This window comes from Alligator mississippiensis, chromosome 4 (genome assembly GCF_030867095.1).
Source record: "Alligator mississippiensis isolate rAllMis1 chromosome 4, rAllMis1, whole genome shotgun sequence".
NCBI lineage: Eukaryota > Metazoa > Chordata > Crocodylia > Alligatoridae > Alligator > Alligator mississippiensis.
In genome coordinates this window covers 107,740,284-107,755,322 of record NC_081827.1, presented here as the reverse complement: position 1 = coordinate 107,755,322, position 15,039 = coordinate 107,740,284, and the positions used below count along the sequence as shown (strand labels likewise).

The following is a 15,039-nucleotide window of genomic DNA, read 5'->3' as shown; positions in this document are numbered from 1 at the left end:
AAAGTGGGGAGCTTGATCTTTTGGGTTTTTTTTCCCTGGAGCCTGCCTGTCTGAGCTGTGCAGGGGCCTGGTGCTTCCCTCCATGGCTGTGGTGGCCCCCGGGACTGCCCGAGCTGGGTGCTTGTGGGCAGGTGCCACCTGGGGTAGGGGGGGCCGCCACTGCCGTGGAGGGAAGCACCAGCTCCCCCCCCCCCCGCCCAGGGACTGCTCCACCTGCCGGCAACTTGCCCTTCCCTCCCTGCCTCCAGAGAGGCAGGTAAGTCAGCAGAGTGTGTGCACAATACGAGGGTTTAAAGGACCCTAAATTAAAGCAATGTTTTTAAAAACCCACCACTTCAATTTTGGGCCCCCATTTCATCTACACACACCCCATGGTATCAGGGAACTGGTTCCTGATTCCATACTTCCTTCAGCACACTTTAAGTTTGCCAGCATGCAGTGAGCCCAGGATTGCAGAGCTGCTGGTTTAAGGGATGCTGTGGGAAGTGTGGCACCAGGAACTTTCAACCTTCCTTCTGCAGGTTCAGGCACATGAGTAACAGGATCAGGAGGAGGTTCTCTGATTCTGGCCTCCCCGCACACCTAGATCTTTAAAGGACTGCCCCAACATATAGATTTTAAAAGATACTTTTCCAAAAAGAAATTCAAAGAAATCCAGAAAACAACAAGCTACTAATTTATAAAAATGCATCCATAACTTCCTTCTCTGAAACATGTGGAAAGGAGAAGGATTTCATGCCTAGCTAGCACAAAGACTGGGAGCTTTATAGATTAAGCAAACAAAGTCTAAAATACGACAAGCAGGATTTTTTGAGTGATATCCTTTACTGGACTTTCTGTAATTTCTGAATTCCACAGTACTCGTGTGTGGCAAGTTGCCACTGTGTTTATAACAATCAGCCACCGTTGGCACATGGGACGTCTTGAGAGGTCACATTATATATGAATCCTGTAACTAATCAAGAAAATCTAACCCATTTTCTTCACAAGTTCCAAATAATTTCTGAGGCATTGAGGCAGAAGTTAGGAAGATAAAGTATAACTATCTCTGTGTCTGTGCAACTGTCCTTTTACTTACTAACTGGTAATTTTTGTCTGTCCAAGGTTAAATAGTTGTCTGTATTATGTTCCTTGTAGGAACAGTGGATAATAAAATGGGTCACCATGTGGAAAAATCTGTTCTTTTTCTAGGTATTTCCTTGGAAATCATTAAATGAAAAGAATAATTTTCTACTTTTGTACAGCACTTCTCCTTCCATGGATATCTGATTTATGCTAAGGGAAAATTGAAACTGAGTTCTGGCTGTTGAGTATTCATTTTATTTACAGAACAGGAAGTGAATCAGCAGAAGGTCCCACTTGATTTACTACCATGTCATCTTAAACTGAACCATTGTCCATTCCTCAGTTTTCTTTTCTTTTCTTTTCTTTTCTCCTTTTAATGCAGCATCATCTTGTGCATTAAATATTGCTTCCATTGTCTTCTCAACTGCTGAAATAATCATTCAAATCTAAACTTAGCTTACTTATCCCTTTCTTTAGGTACCATCCAGCCATTCAGATGCCTGCTAAAGCTTTTGCATGTTTCATCAATATCTTTTCTCTAGGTTCTACCCAGCCATCTACTAAAATATCTGCATGTTTTATCTCTGTATTTTCTTTAGGTTTCACTCAACCATTCAACCTGCTAATAAAACTTCAGCTGTTTCACTTATGTACAGTGGTTAGGACTGCCAAAGTGCTGAGTACCCAACAGCTGGCATAAACATCAGTGGGGGCTGACAAACGCTCAGCATGTTCAAAACCAGACCACCTATTTTGGAACTGTAACTTAATGCACCCAGCTTTGAAATTGAATTGTGCTCTCAGTTACATCAATCTAGAATGACATAACCAGCTTCTTTGGAGTTACTCTAGATTTTTGGTGATACAAATGAGATAAAAATTCAGCTCTTAGTTTTGCTGTTACTTTATACTATGTAAGAATGCCCATTCCCATGTACTTCATTTCACTTTCCTGTGACTGAGACATGACACCTTTAAATACAGCATTAAGTGTGCCTATGTCTATTCTTAAATCATGTGAGGGTCAAGAAGTGTTTGTTCCATAGCACAGACTGGACAAGATTTACCATTGCACCTAGTTACTTGCAATTGTGTAACTTGCTGCATGTACCTGGCACCTTCAGTTCTCTCAAATTCCTAGACCTATTCTTTACTTGTTTATCATATAGCTGTCGAAATCCAGGGCACTGACTTATCATACCAAATTTCCTCCACAAACCAGAATTTTTACTGTTCCCACACTCAACAAAAGTTTCATGTATTTTATTTATACTGTATGTCTATTCCATTTACTTTTTGCTTTATTATGAAGCACTGTAGTTGCTTTCATTACAGATTTAAGGTTGCCTTCAGTTAAAGTACAACACTGAATTATTTTATTGGATATGAAAATAAGCTGAAAAGAAACAGAATTACTCTACTTGGAAACTGTATGAAGGGGAAATATGATGTGAATCCTTTTACTTGTTAGGAGTCTGAATGATTTTAAGAAAATTTAATTTAGGGTTTTGCATAATGTTTTGAGGAAACATTATCATATACAAATGATCACACTGTAATGCCCTAAACAGGAGAGAGAGAACCAAACAAAATCTCATATATGGAGTAGTGCAGGGGTGGGGAAATAGGTAGATGTGCAAGTATGTGAACACCTTAATTATAAACATAATCCCTATTAATTAATCTGCCTGTCCTAGAAGATTAGAAGTCAACGGCTGATGTACAGAGTTTCACACAAGAAAACTCCTGGCTTTTTAAAAATTTTTAAGAGACTTTTTAATAGACAGATCAGTAAGGACTGATTATTAGACAAAGAGGTGGTTCCCCATAGAGCTTAATGCACCACAGAAGCAGGGTAGGTTAGAGCACTTTTTCCAGAGACACATCTCCTGAAGTGTACGGAGCAGAGGTCTTTAGCTCCACAGTGCTTGACTTCATCTCCTGCTAATCAGGGAAGCTGCACAACAGAAGACCCACTTAGCCCTCCATCCTGCACCTTAGGAGCCATGAGAATTCTGGCACCTTCAATAAAAGAAATGCACATGACAGATTTTCTCCCCTAGTCTCATTAGGGCTCCTTGAATAGTATTTCTTCTTTTGAAAAAGAAGGAAATTCCAACATTAATTCAGCATTGTTTGCTAAAATAATTAGTGTAACTTCAGCCACGTACTGATCTCAGTTTGAAAGATATGGGTCAAATTGTGAAAGGTCTTAATTAGTGTAAAGGGGATGTAAACTGGAAAAGATAAAATTATGCACCACCATGTGTACACATGCAACCTCTTTGTATCATGGCTTCTGACATAGTAGAGAGAGAAGGATCCACATGGCCATTGATCTGTTACTTCATAAGCAAGTGCGAGAGGAGTAGGAGGCAGAGAGGAAGTAGAGTGTAAATGACTCTGCCACTCCCACAACTTGATGACCAGCAAAAATGAGTTGGCACAAGGAGGAGAACATGCTACACCTAGTAAGTAGCTGTAACAAATTGCTTCCCCTAAAGCAGATTCTGTGCTCCCTTGGCTCTTCAAGGAGGAGTGCATGTACAGGCCAACCCACAAATAGATCTGTGACTTAAGGTACAACATTTTCTTACAAGACTGGGCATGAAGTATTCAGGGAATTTCCATGAATACTTGATCATTCACATATTCAAATTAGTGAGTGTTGACATTATTTTAAACCTTCTAATAACCTTAACACTCACCCCCAGGACCTACCTATGCATCTTTTAAATACCTACATCACATACTTAATATGTATCACTGATAAAGTTCATAAGAATGTCTTATAAATCAAGATTAAGGATGTAATTGGATCACTGAAAGTAAATTTTCATGTATCAATACTAAAGGTAATATTTAGGTAAATTCCAGGTTCTTTTCTAATCTGTGGTGCTTATAGTTGTTCTAGTTCTGATACTATATGATGTTTTTCACAAGAATTATATTAATTACTTTACCAACCTTTCTTCTAAGCTAACAAAATTTTATAGAGAAATATATCACATGGTAATATATGGAAATATTTTTGCCTTATTACTTTTTGTAAATTAATTCATTAGCATATTTACTTTTTGGATTGATATGCCACCATTCTTGAAGAAAAGTTTAGGGCATCTTACAATGAAGGGCAAAAATTATGGGAAAAGAGTAAAATATTAAAATAATAAGGTACCACAAAACAAACAGACAAACCCCAAATTCAAAACAATCCACCCTTCTTCCACTCCCCTGATTAAGAAGACCATCCCCTCACATAGCCAACCTAACCTTCCTTCTCAGACCACACTCAATACCACCCTAAAAAAAAAATTTAAATCCACCCCGCCCTGATTTCCTCCTATTCCCACCCACTCCCACTTCCCTGTCTCAGAAGCAGGGCCATCCCTCTCCCCTTACTGTCCCTCCCAAAATGGGAAGGACAGCATAGATGAGCTTTGGGAACATGTACACTCTCTCTCTCTCATCCAGGAGAATGTGGCTGTCACCAGAACCCACTTATCCTTCCCTGGAAAGAAACATATTGATCAACTTAAAAAAAAAAAGTGAATACAATTAGAATATAATACAATAAAATGCCCCTTTCCCTCATTTCTATGCACACTAAAAAGCAATGCTAAAAGTCCATTTAACAAACTAAATTAGAATAGTTCAACATGTTCACATACAACAAAAGTTAGATACTTTTATCTTTATCCATTTTGCTGTTTTTATATGAGCTCCTCTAAGTTATCACCACAGTCATACTGATGTGAGAAAGAAATCTTGGATGTGTTGAAGTAATGGCAAAACTCCTGCTTACTTCATTATGGCTAGGATTTTATTCTACATCCAGGTATTTTCACGTGCCTTATGGTATATTTTTATTTACAATAAATATAATACTTATTTTGATTAATTTTGGCACTCCTGGAGAATTGTAAAATTGTTAAAGTTGTGGCTAAGTGTAGAATTACAACTGTATTATTGTATTGTCCATTTCAAAGCAATATATCTTACAGAAAGAAAATGGATCCAAGGCTTTAATCTCAGCAATACATAAATAAGTCATTACTCTTTCGCTGTTTTTTACACACTGACAATCTCAACATTCAGACCTAAATAATAAAATCAAATTATAAATGCGAAAGTTTTCTGTGAACTCCTTTGCAGGATGAATTGTTTTTTTTCCCCAGCACAGAACTTGTCCTATTAAAGATTTAAGACTTTGATCTTCAGTGAATGCCATGTCAACACAAGGCTGTAAATTCATACATGATATATTTCAGTTAAGTCAGTATAAATGTGTGTGATAAACATAGACCAAAGAGAGAAAACCTGTACTGAATTATGTACTATGCCAGTCAATATAGTGTAAGTCTGAAGAGAAATATATCAAATATATAAAGGGAGTCAACTTATTTGCACCATATGGTTTCATCTTATCTAGTTCTTATGCAGTAAATTGTTAAATATATTCCATTAAAATTTTACTTACAGAGGAAAAGGAGAGTGAAATAATGATCGTAATCCTTCCAGCAGGTCTGATATTTTTGGGTCTTTGTCATTTTTTAAATAGATGGTATTTCTAACATAGACTAGCCCATCACTTTCACATAGAAAACAAATAAATCATTGTTATAAAACCATTCATCCTGTTTATTTAATAATTAGTCCATCCTATCCTGCAAATTAGAAATTTAAGGGGTGATGGACTGGTAGTTTTTTAATTTCATCAGTCAAAATAGCCCCACTGACATTTCCTGTTTTAGATTAGTTTCCCTTGTCATCACATTTTACTAGCCTTGACATGTACGGTGTGGTTTGCGTTAACATTTTGTTTGGAAAGAAATATAGGTTGCACTGGTGACAACACAGTCATCAGCTTGCAAACCAAATAACTCCTTTTTTGTTCTTCTAGTTTGTCAAGTCTTTCAATAGAATGGCAGTAAGCTAGATCATTCCTTTTATGACATGATTATTATCTTTCATCAGATAACTACATGTACTACATCCAACATATTGTGCTGACTGAGATAAGTTAATATTTTTTAGGCCACAACTGTATTCTTTTCCTCTTCACAGCCTTCATCAGCCACAATGGCATTATTGCAAAAACAAAAAGGGTGAGGGAGGGGGAAGAAATATGCTTTTGAATTCTTATATAACATGGTATCATACTTGCGCTGGAATCAATTATCCCTTCTAATTACTGATCAATCAGCACAATATTGAATTTTTAATATGTTTGTCATGACCTTATTATTATCATGTCTCCATTAGAAACCAGAATCTGCAATCCCTACTGATGCTAATAGAAGTTGCAGGTGCTCAGAGTGCATCAGGGTCTGTCCTACTGAGCATATCTTTGAAACTTTTACTCTGAATAACAAATCACCTTCCCAGGATCTTTGTGTTGTGTTCATTTTTGTTGGGAAATCCTTTTACTTTATATGAAAGGTCTACATTTTATTGTCAACATCCTTTCCCAAAGGATTTTTTTAAAAGGAGAAGTTTAATAAATTAATAACAATTACATAAGTATTATGAAGGTGTAGCTCGATTGAAATTATCAGTCTTCAAATTACCTACCTTTGACTAGGAGTTTACAGAAATGGACACAATCTAAATGTAAGATGGTTTAATTAGTCCTTAAATTTCATATGCAGTTTAATAGGGATCATTAAACTCATCCCAGGAAAGAAAAAGAAAACTAGAATGTTTATACTAAAGCAAAAGAATAATGTCATGCCTTTTTGATACTTTCTTTAAACATTTATTTTCATAGTACATATAATTTATATATTAAAAGCGGCCTTGATCTAGCAAATCTTTAACCATGAAAATAGACGTCATTGGATTCACTAGGACTAATCACATTAGGAGGAAGTATTCATATGAGCAGAGCTTTGCAAGAACATGCTACGAATGCTTTTATTAAGCAACAATGTTTTTTAAATATTTTATTCAAGGAAATAAATAATTAAACTGTTGCTCTTGAGTCCTGGGCAGAAATTAAATATTTATTTTACTCTGAAAAATATTCACTTCCACTCCTTTCCCCCTGCCCCTCTCTCCGTCCCTCCAATTTACCTCAGGTAGTAATCTTTTACCTTTTCTTTGGGTACATTTACACATCACCCTATGGCAATGTAGTGACTCACTATGTTGTGATCATGTGTGTCTACATGCAATTGCCAGCTACGTTGCTGTAGCGGTGTGCTCCCCAGGTACAGCATGCCAATATGGTGATGTAGCAACAATATTTACCCATGTGCCACGCATATGGTGCAGTAACCACCCATACTGTGCTTCCTTTTACAAGTACTGAAGCATGGCACCGTAAACATGTCACCATAAGGCGACATGTAGACACACCCTTTAGGAACTTACCTGAAGTTTTATAGTAATTTGCAAATGACAACTTCCATTGAACAGCTTTACGTAACTGTCAACATGTGTGTGTGCCATAAAGACTATAATTATATCTAGTTTGTTCTAGCTTTTCAACATGCGTACAGGTAAAAGTTATATTTTTTTACTAACATTCATTTAAAAAATATTAACACTCACTGGGCATATCTACACATGCATATTCATGTGATGCTTATCACACTGGAGTTTATTGCTTCTGGACGCACGTTTGCATGTGCACATGGATCAGAGCAGCCCTGGCTGGTAGGAGGTTCAGGGGGCTGCTCCCCACAGCTCAATGCACTGTGGAAGAAATGGCTAGGGCATAAGGGTGCTTCAGCATGGGGCTAGCCAGTAGGCAGCCCCTTGCACTGAAGCACCCTTATGCCCCAGCCAACCAGGTCAGCATCTACACATGCACTGCTGTGGAGTTTTTTTTATTCTGCAGCAGGATAGTACCTGTAAATTAGTTTACTCCAGCCTAATAGGGTTGCATGTGTAGACACCAAGACATTTACTGCACAGCTAATTAGTCTACTGCACAGTAAATGTCTCATGTAGACAAACCCACTGGGTGCATCTACATGTCTATTAATGCGCTTTAATGTGTACATTAAATCTAGTACCTCCACTGTGAGGTACTAGGGAAATGCACATTACCCTTTTGTAATGTGTATTAACTAAATAGCATGTTTTTAAAGTGACACTTAATGCACATTAGCCTATTTTAATACAGATTAACTAAATAGCATGATTTTTTAAGTGCCCCTTTAATGTGCATTAAAAGAGACTAATGTGCAATAAAGCACATGTGTAGATACACCCAGTATTTTCCCCAAAGAGTTAGAGCTTTGAGTGTGTTCAATTCAATATGTAAGATTCAAACAGATTAGCTAAATAAGATCCTGGACTATTTTAGAGAAGGCTTTTTATCTTGCCTCTAAGGGTTTTTTTCAGAATCATGAGTATTATCACTAGCCTTTAATGTTACAGTTTTAATGGTATTTTCACAGTTTGCCAAGATTTTTTAAAGATGTGTAATCATGATAGTGTATATGGGCTAAGATTTCAAAATAACAGTACAATTACTAAATTAGACATGGAATCATTCATACATGATTTATTAATACCATAATAAATATTCATTGTTATTAACATTAAAACCCAGTGGTCTACTAATGCTTCAATATTTTAAAGTTTTACTTTTATATGGAAAAAAAATCAGTTGCCTGAACCTTATATTTTGAATTAATATTCTAATATGGAAGTTACAAAATGTAAATATAATGGCATTTTTTTAAGAGTGATGTCTTAAATGTATGAAATTATTTATGTTGAACGTATGTGCTACACATTTTACTTGCAGACGCGAACACCAGTGAAACATCATCTTCTTCAGAAGGTCAGATATATGGTTGACCTTGATTTCATTGTTGCTTTTTTGTATTTATTGTGGATTACATCTAACAAATGGAATCACTTCAACAACTCCCATATAAATCCATGTTTTAATAATAGATCACAGTTTACATTTTCACATCCTTTTTTTTAACTTACTCAGATCATTAAGGTTTACCATTTCAGCTACTGAATCACTCAAAGCTTTATTCATCAGTTTGAAGTTGCCATTATGAGTGATTCTGACAATCATGATTTTTCCCCTTCTTTTGCAGGTTTTAAGTTTTCATTTGCTTGTACTAAAACAGATGATCTCCAGTGGTTTCTTTTTCTTTACACAGTTTTTTAAAATTGATATTTCTTTTCACAGATGAAGATGAAACCTCTTCTGTTAGTCCTCCACCAGCAGGTTAGGATTATTATAATGCTTTTGTTTTAATTAATTAACTCATTCATTCATTCATTAATGATTATTCATTCACTAGAGGCCCAGTTCTGCAGTTTTCCACCAATGCAGAGAAAGACACACATGTGTGCAGAGCACCAGTTTGAAGCTTTTTATTCTACTACAGCCATTCTTCAAACCCATTTTAAAGGCTTATGTGACATTTCAGTACTTCTTGTGCTTTCATATAAACAAATATGGAGTGCTTTTCTAGAGTTAAACCTAAAACAGATTTCAACATTACTATTAAGTCAAGTCCATTATGAATTTAAAATACCATATTTTCTCACATATAATATACCCATTTTTCCCCAAAATCAGCCCTCCCAAAATTGAGGTGCATGTATTAAGCTTATTTTCTGTCTGAGTTAGAAGCACCCTGCTTTGATGCCTGAGCCACAGTCTAGAAGCTACAGTATTATTCCTCAGGGAGCTGATGGAGTCCATAGGCTTAATAGCTCATGTTCTTCACTCCACAGGTGCTAACAATCATGTCTTCTTTTTAATGGTTTTGATGATTCATCAATCAAAATATCCTTTCTTAGCACAGTTTTGCTGTCTGCTAGTTGCTCCTGCTCTATTTCCTCTTACTTCATAGTGCTGGAGAGTATTTAACTTTTTTCCAAATCACAGATCCACCCATGGACACCAGTCTTTAGCAGGAGCTTGGCTTTAGCTAAGCAGGAATGGGAAGGTGAATCAGACAAAGAGTAGGTTCTGTCCCTGCTCTATGTAGCCAAAACTCTGGAAAACTCTTTTTTTCTTCATTCCACCTTTCAAAACCAAGGTGCACATTATATTCTAAGGTGTGTAGTTTGTGAGAAAATATGGTAGTTTTCTATGTGCTATCTTACCTAGCCTGCTTGCTTGTGCTGCTGCCCCACTGAAGGCACATGGTTTGAATTTTTCAGTGCAGGCCATCAGTCAACTGGCTGATAAAAGGCCATCAGGAGCAAAGGAGCAGCTTATGATCCTGATGCCACCAGCTTTGGGAAGTCACCAAAAATGCATGCTCTCCACACCTGTGCCTTCCTCCCATATTACATCTTCATTTGTTTCAAAAGGACCATAAACTATGAATGAACCAGGATGTCATCTTCTTGAGATTCAGTCCTAGTTATACCTTTCCCAGATCCCAACGATTAAGGTCCTACATAGTGGCTGCATCTACACGTGACACTAACTGTGCAGTAGCCCATGACAACTGCACGGTAGCATCACGTGGCAGGAAACATGATGCAATGCTAATGTGCAATAATCATGAGCTATTGCTCAGTCAGCATCACAAAACAGCTGTTCCTTGAAGCGACTGTGCAGTAACTCCAGTTACTGCAAAGTCATTTAGCATGTGTTTACACAAGTACTAAATGACTGCGTAGTAACAACTGCACAGTCAGCGTCTCATGTAGACATGGCCAGTATTTATTTTTATTTGTATTCCAATCCTCCAACATGTGAAGAGGCAACATTTTTTTAAAGAAGCAATAATTTCTGAGGTCAAGCAGGTTCTAATCTCCAAACTGGTATCATCCAGATCACTCTTTCCTTTCAGATGGGACTACACAGCGGGGACAGAGAAAAGATTCAGGTGAGACTTCTTGATGGAAAAAAAGAAAATGAAACATTCCAATCCTAGCATAATGCAATTTATCATTAATGAATTATTTCTTAAAGCTAATTTACCTTTAATTCTTATTACAGATTTTCATACAACACTCAACCATAATTTTTTTTATTACTTTTAAACAAAGGAAATTGGTCACTAGCTGCTGAACTGAGAGTGACAGAGGACTCCATCAGGCAAAGAGTGTGTGTGTATGTCTGCCCGAGTGCAATGTGCAAAAGGCTATTGCTTTACATGTGTCCTATGTCCAGCCCTTTGTTCAGGTGATGCCCTCCCTTCTTGCCCCCTTCTTCCAGCCAAAAGGGCAGGAAACTTTTAAGGAACCATGACCTTTTTCTTCCCATTTGAGCAGATAAAGCCACTCCCCTGTCGTTGCAGTTGCAGGGGTTGCAGTCTCTTAAATGAAATGCTGAGTTGGAACTTCAACCACTGATTTACCTGAAATAATCGCCCCCTGCCAGTCTTGATTCATACCAAACATGTTTCCTGTTTGGAAATTTTGTAACTTATCAGCCAGTCTTAAAGTTGTTTGATAATGTTGTTTTTTCAGTATCATTTTGTGATTTTTTTAGGATTACTGCTGTCTGCATGTTACAGATTCAAGAGTCAGCCAGTATTACATAATGTATTTACTCTAGTGGCCATTTCCCACTTGTCTTTATGCACAACGTATTTGTTCTGTGTGCGTCTGCATGCAAGAAATAACATACAAAAAGATGTCCAGTGGTACTGGATACTCTCACACCTAGAGTGCATCAAAAGACTGAAAACAACATTCTTTTATATACTCTAGAAACAGTCATTTAGTATTTTTAGATCTCCTGAAATATTGTATAGCTTTTAATTAGATACAACAATTCAATTACATTTTTCTGGTTGGGTAATGAACCATGATCAATGAAGTTATTTGTTAGATATTTGGGCAGTTTTTGTCAGACTGTAAAATTATTTTAGTAATAATCCTTACAGAGTGTAAAGACTATACTGACACTTGACAAATGGTCTTTTACAACAGGTACTGTACATTCAAAAGAATATTTTATTTCAGCAACAAGATGGGACCAAAACTTGAAAGGCACTGAACAAGCTAGACATAAGTGCTATTTTTTTTCCCATTCAGCAACCTCTAGAAGGCATTTTTTTTCCAGGAGGAACCATGGAAAGGGGGATTCTGAGTCTGGCACAAAGGGGATTAGACACACAGTATCCCTGAAGTTCTGCACATACTGCCATTTCAGCATGTCTATAGTGGTGCTAGCTTTACTGGCTGTACCCATCTTCACCTCTGCAGCAGCCCACACTTCTCATCTGGGGAGGGGTAATGCTAGTATTTATTCCACAAGTTCTAACTCAAAGACACATATTTTACTTTATCTCTAGGAAGGGAGCATTTGGCTCAGATGTTTTCTTTTCACTGTCCATGGGTTTTCCATTGGAAGTCAGGTTTAATCCACACCCAGGGACTGTAGAAGGTCTCACGGAGGAAAAGTCTCCAGAAGCTCTGCATGTGCTTCCTTTCTGGTCATGGTGGCCCACTTTGACTCCAAATTCCCACTGACTTCAACAAGAAATGGAACCATGAAGGTGTGCCTGAAACATTTAGGTGTAGTTAGTTCTCCTTGAACATCAACCAGTGCACAGGGCTAGCCTCGTTATATGCTGAGCTCAAACTCCCCTTTTCCGTCTCTGTAAGGAAAGATCAAAATGCAAAGGCATGCCTCTTCCTCCCTTGTCTTCCAGGTGAATGAGAACAATGGGGTTGTACCCACTGCTGAGTGATTGCAGGATTGAGAGAAACCTATACAAATTAAGCACCTAGTGGTGACTCTTGTCTTGCTTGTGAGCAAGCATGAAGTTAGACATGATACTTAGACTATCCTAAATCTGTGCAATGTTAAAAGGTGTTAAAAGTTAGAATGTGCTGTGAACAGGCACACATTAAAAGTTAATACTGTCTCTTGTTTGCAGAGCTCTGACTTCCCATTTGAGGGCTAGTGAGCAGGGATGTGGCTAGGAGGCAGGACACCTGAACTTTAACCCTGCTCTGTGGAAGGTGGGGGGACTGAAAGTGGTGCATCCTGGGTTGCTGGAGGATTGCAAATTGCTTATTTTATCTCTATGTAGCAGCCTGAAATTACTCTAACACAAACTAGGAAGCTCAATCCATCATTAACACTGAAGTGGTATAATTTTTTTTCAAACCTTCTACTTTATTACTAAGAAATATAGAACCACCCTTTCACATATTCAGCCACAACTGCTTTCTAGGCACATCTCTGGTGCAATGCAAGTTGTTCTCGGTATTTGTACCAGATGCTCCAGTCCTCCCCCACAACCAATGTTATCTCATTTTCCACCACAAAGGTGGTATTCCTGAAGGAGTTCTAGATAATATAACAGCTTCATCCCTGACAATGGGATGTCAATTACTTCTGCTATTGAGGAGGTCTGAAGAGAAGAGGCAATACATTTAGAGAGATTAATGAATTCAGGTAAGTGTTCTTTGGAGAGAATAAACCAGGCTGAAAAGTAATATTTCCCCTTTTTTTTCTGCATACCAGTATGGTCTGAAGGAACTCCAGATGAAACAGAGAAGTGCGATGATTCTCAGAGATCCACATTATTTGTTGAAAAACCACAGGGTGGTACAGTAAGGGTTGGTAAGTGCCTAGAAAAAAAAATTAAATGCAGGGTTTTAAGACACAAGTGAACTCTGCAAACATATGTGCAGTTCGCAGAACATTCAGATTCTGCCTTCAGATACATATCTTTCCCATTGATTCCAGTAGGAGCTGTATGCTCCAATTTTAGGCCAAATCTAGCCTTCCTCTAAAGAAAATATTCAGTCGATTAATTCAAGACACAGTTTAAATTGAATAATAATGTACCAAGAGTGAAGGTGGGTAGGTTTGGTCTATTGTAGGACATTGATGATCAATTGTGCTATTTATTCTTGCACTGTCACTAACAGAACAGTTCTCATTACAAGCTTATTGTGCGGCAGGCCACATTGCCTATCATGCTACCTCCCAAATTGAAAGCAGTGTAATGTCTCCATATAGTGTTGTAGATAGGCTAATTAGCTTGCTGTCAAGATTGGTGTAGCCTGGAGCTTGAGCTAGACTAATTTTGCTTTGTAGACTGAGCAGAGCAATGTGCTGCCATGACTATCTGGAATGCAGTATCCAAACTAGCTCAACCAAAGCCCAGATGGGTATCTCTATACTACACTGAAGTCCTCTGTTTAAACAACCCCTTTGTCTGAATGCATTTGACTCTCATGAGCTTGACACTGTTACTGAGAACCCCACAAAACTGTAATACAAGAATTTTTTTACATGATAGACAGCCACATTTTTACTAACAACTATATTATTTTTTCTTTTTTCAAAGGGGGGAATATTACATTTGTAGCCAAAGTAGAAGCCAAAGATCTTCTTCGAAAGCCAAATGTTAAGTGGTTCAAAGGTAAATGGATGGATCTAGCCAGTAAAGCAGGAAAACACCTTCAGCTGAAGGAGACATTTGAACGTCAAACCAAGGTACTTTTCTTTTTAATTTCTTTTTTTTTTAATTCTTCCAGAGGGAAATCCAAAACCCTGTAAAGCTATTCTTAACTGTTTGTTCCTCTAAGGATGGAAGGTCTCATAATTAAGGCAGTAGATAGGGATTTGGGAGAACTGCATTCAGTACCTGGCTCTACCACATACTTCCCAAAAAATGTTTTGTCCATTAATGACATGATGTATCATATTACCTTCCCTAGCATATAACAGGCTCTGAAGGAGCCAGAACTTGGAATATGGTCAACACAGCTAGGCCTCATCCTGATACGAGGCTAAGAGAGCAAGCCCTCAATCTAGTCCACAGCTTTTAACTTCTGACTTTTAGACACGGATCTCAAACTAAAAGACTTATTGTACCCTATGTTTGACTTTAAGATTTACACATTTGAGATGCAAATCATTCAAGCCAAGGAAAATTATGCTGGGAACTACCGATGTGAAGTAACATATAAGGATAAATTTGATAGCTGCACTTTTGATCTTGAAGTCCATGGTAAGATTCAACTTTTTTCATTTAAACCTATTGATCCCCCAAAAAGTTATTG

The 15,039-nt window shown here is 37.6% G+C and overlaps 1 protein-coding gene across 2 annotated transcripts in view; it reads left to right on the top strand.

The window, feature by feature from the left end:
- The window catches only part of MYBPC1 (myosin binding protein C1), a 115,792-nt gene that overhangs the window by 34,797 nt on the left and 65,956 nt on the right, over positions 1 to 15,039 (top strand). For both annotated transcript variants that reach the window (XM_059726447.1, XM_059726448.1), the window contains exons 4-8: positions 9,230 to 9,268; positions 10,857 to 10,892; positions 13,490 to 13,588; positions 14,322 to 14,470; positions 14,870 to 14,987. In XM_059726447.1, the coding sequence (XP_059582430.1) occupies positions 9,230 to 9,268; positions 10,857 to 10,892; positions 13,490 to 13,588; positions 14,322 to 14,470; positions 14,870 to 14,987 (441 nt within the window). The remainder of the gene's footprint in view (positions 1 to 9,229; positions 9,269 to 10,856; positions 10,893 to 13,489; positions 13,589 to 14,321; positions 14,471 to 14,869; positions 14,988 to 15,039) is intronic.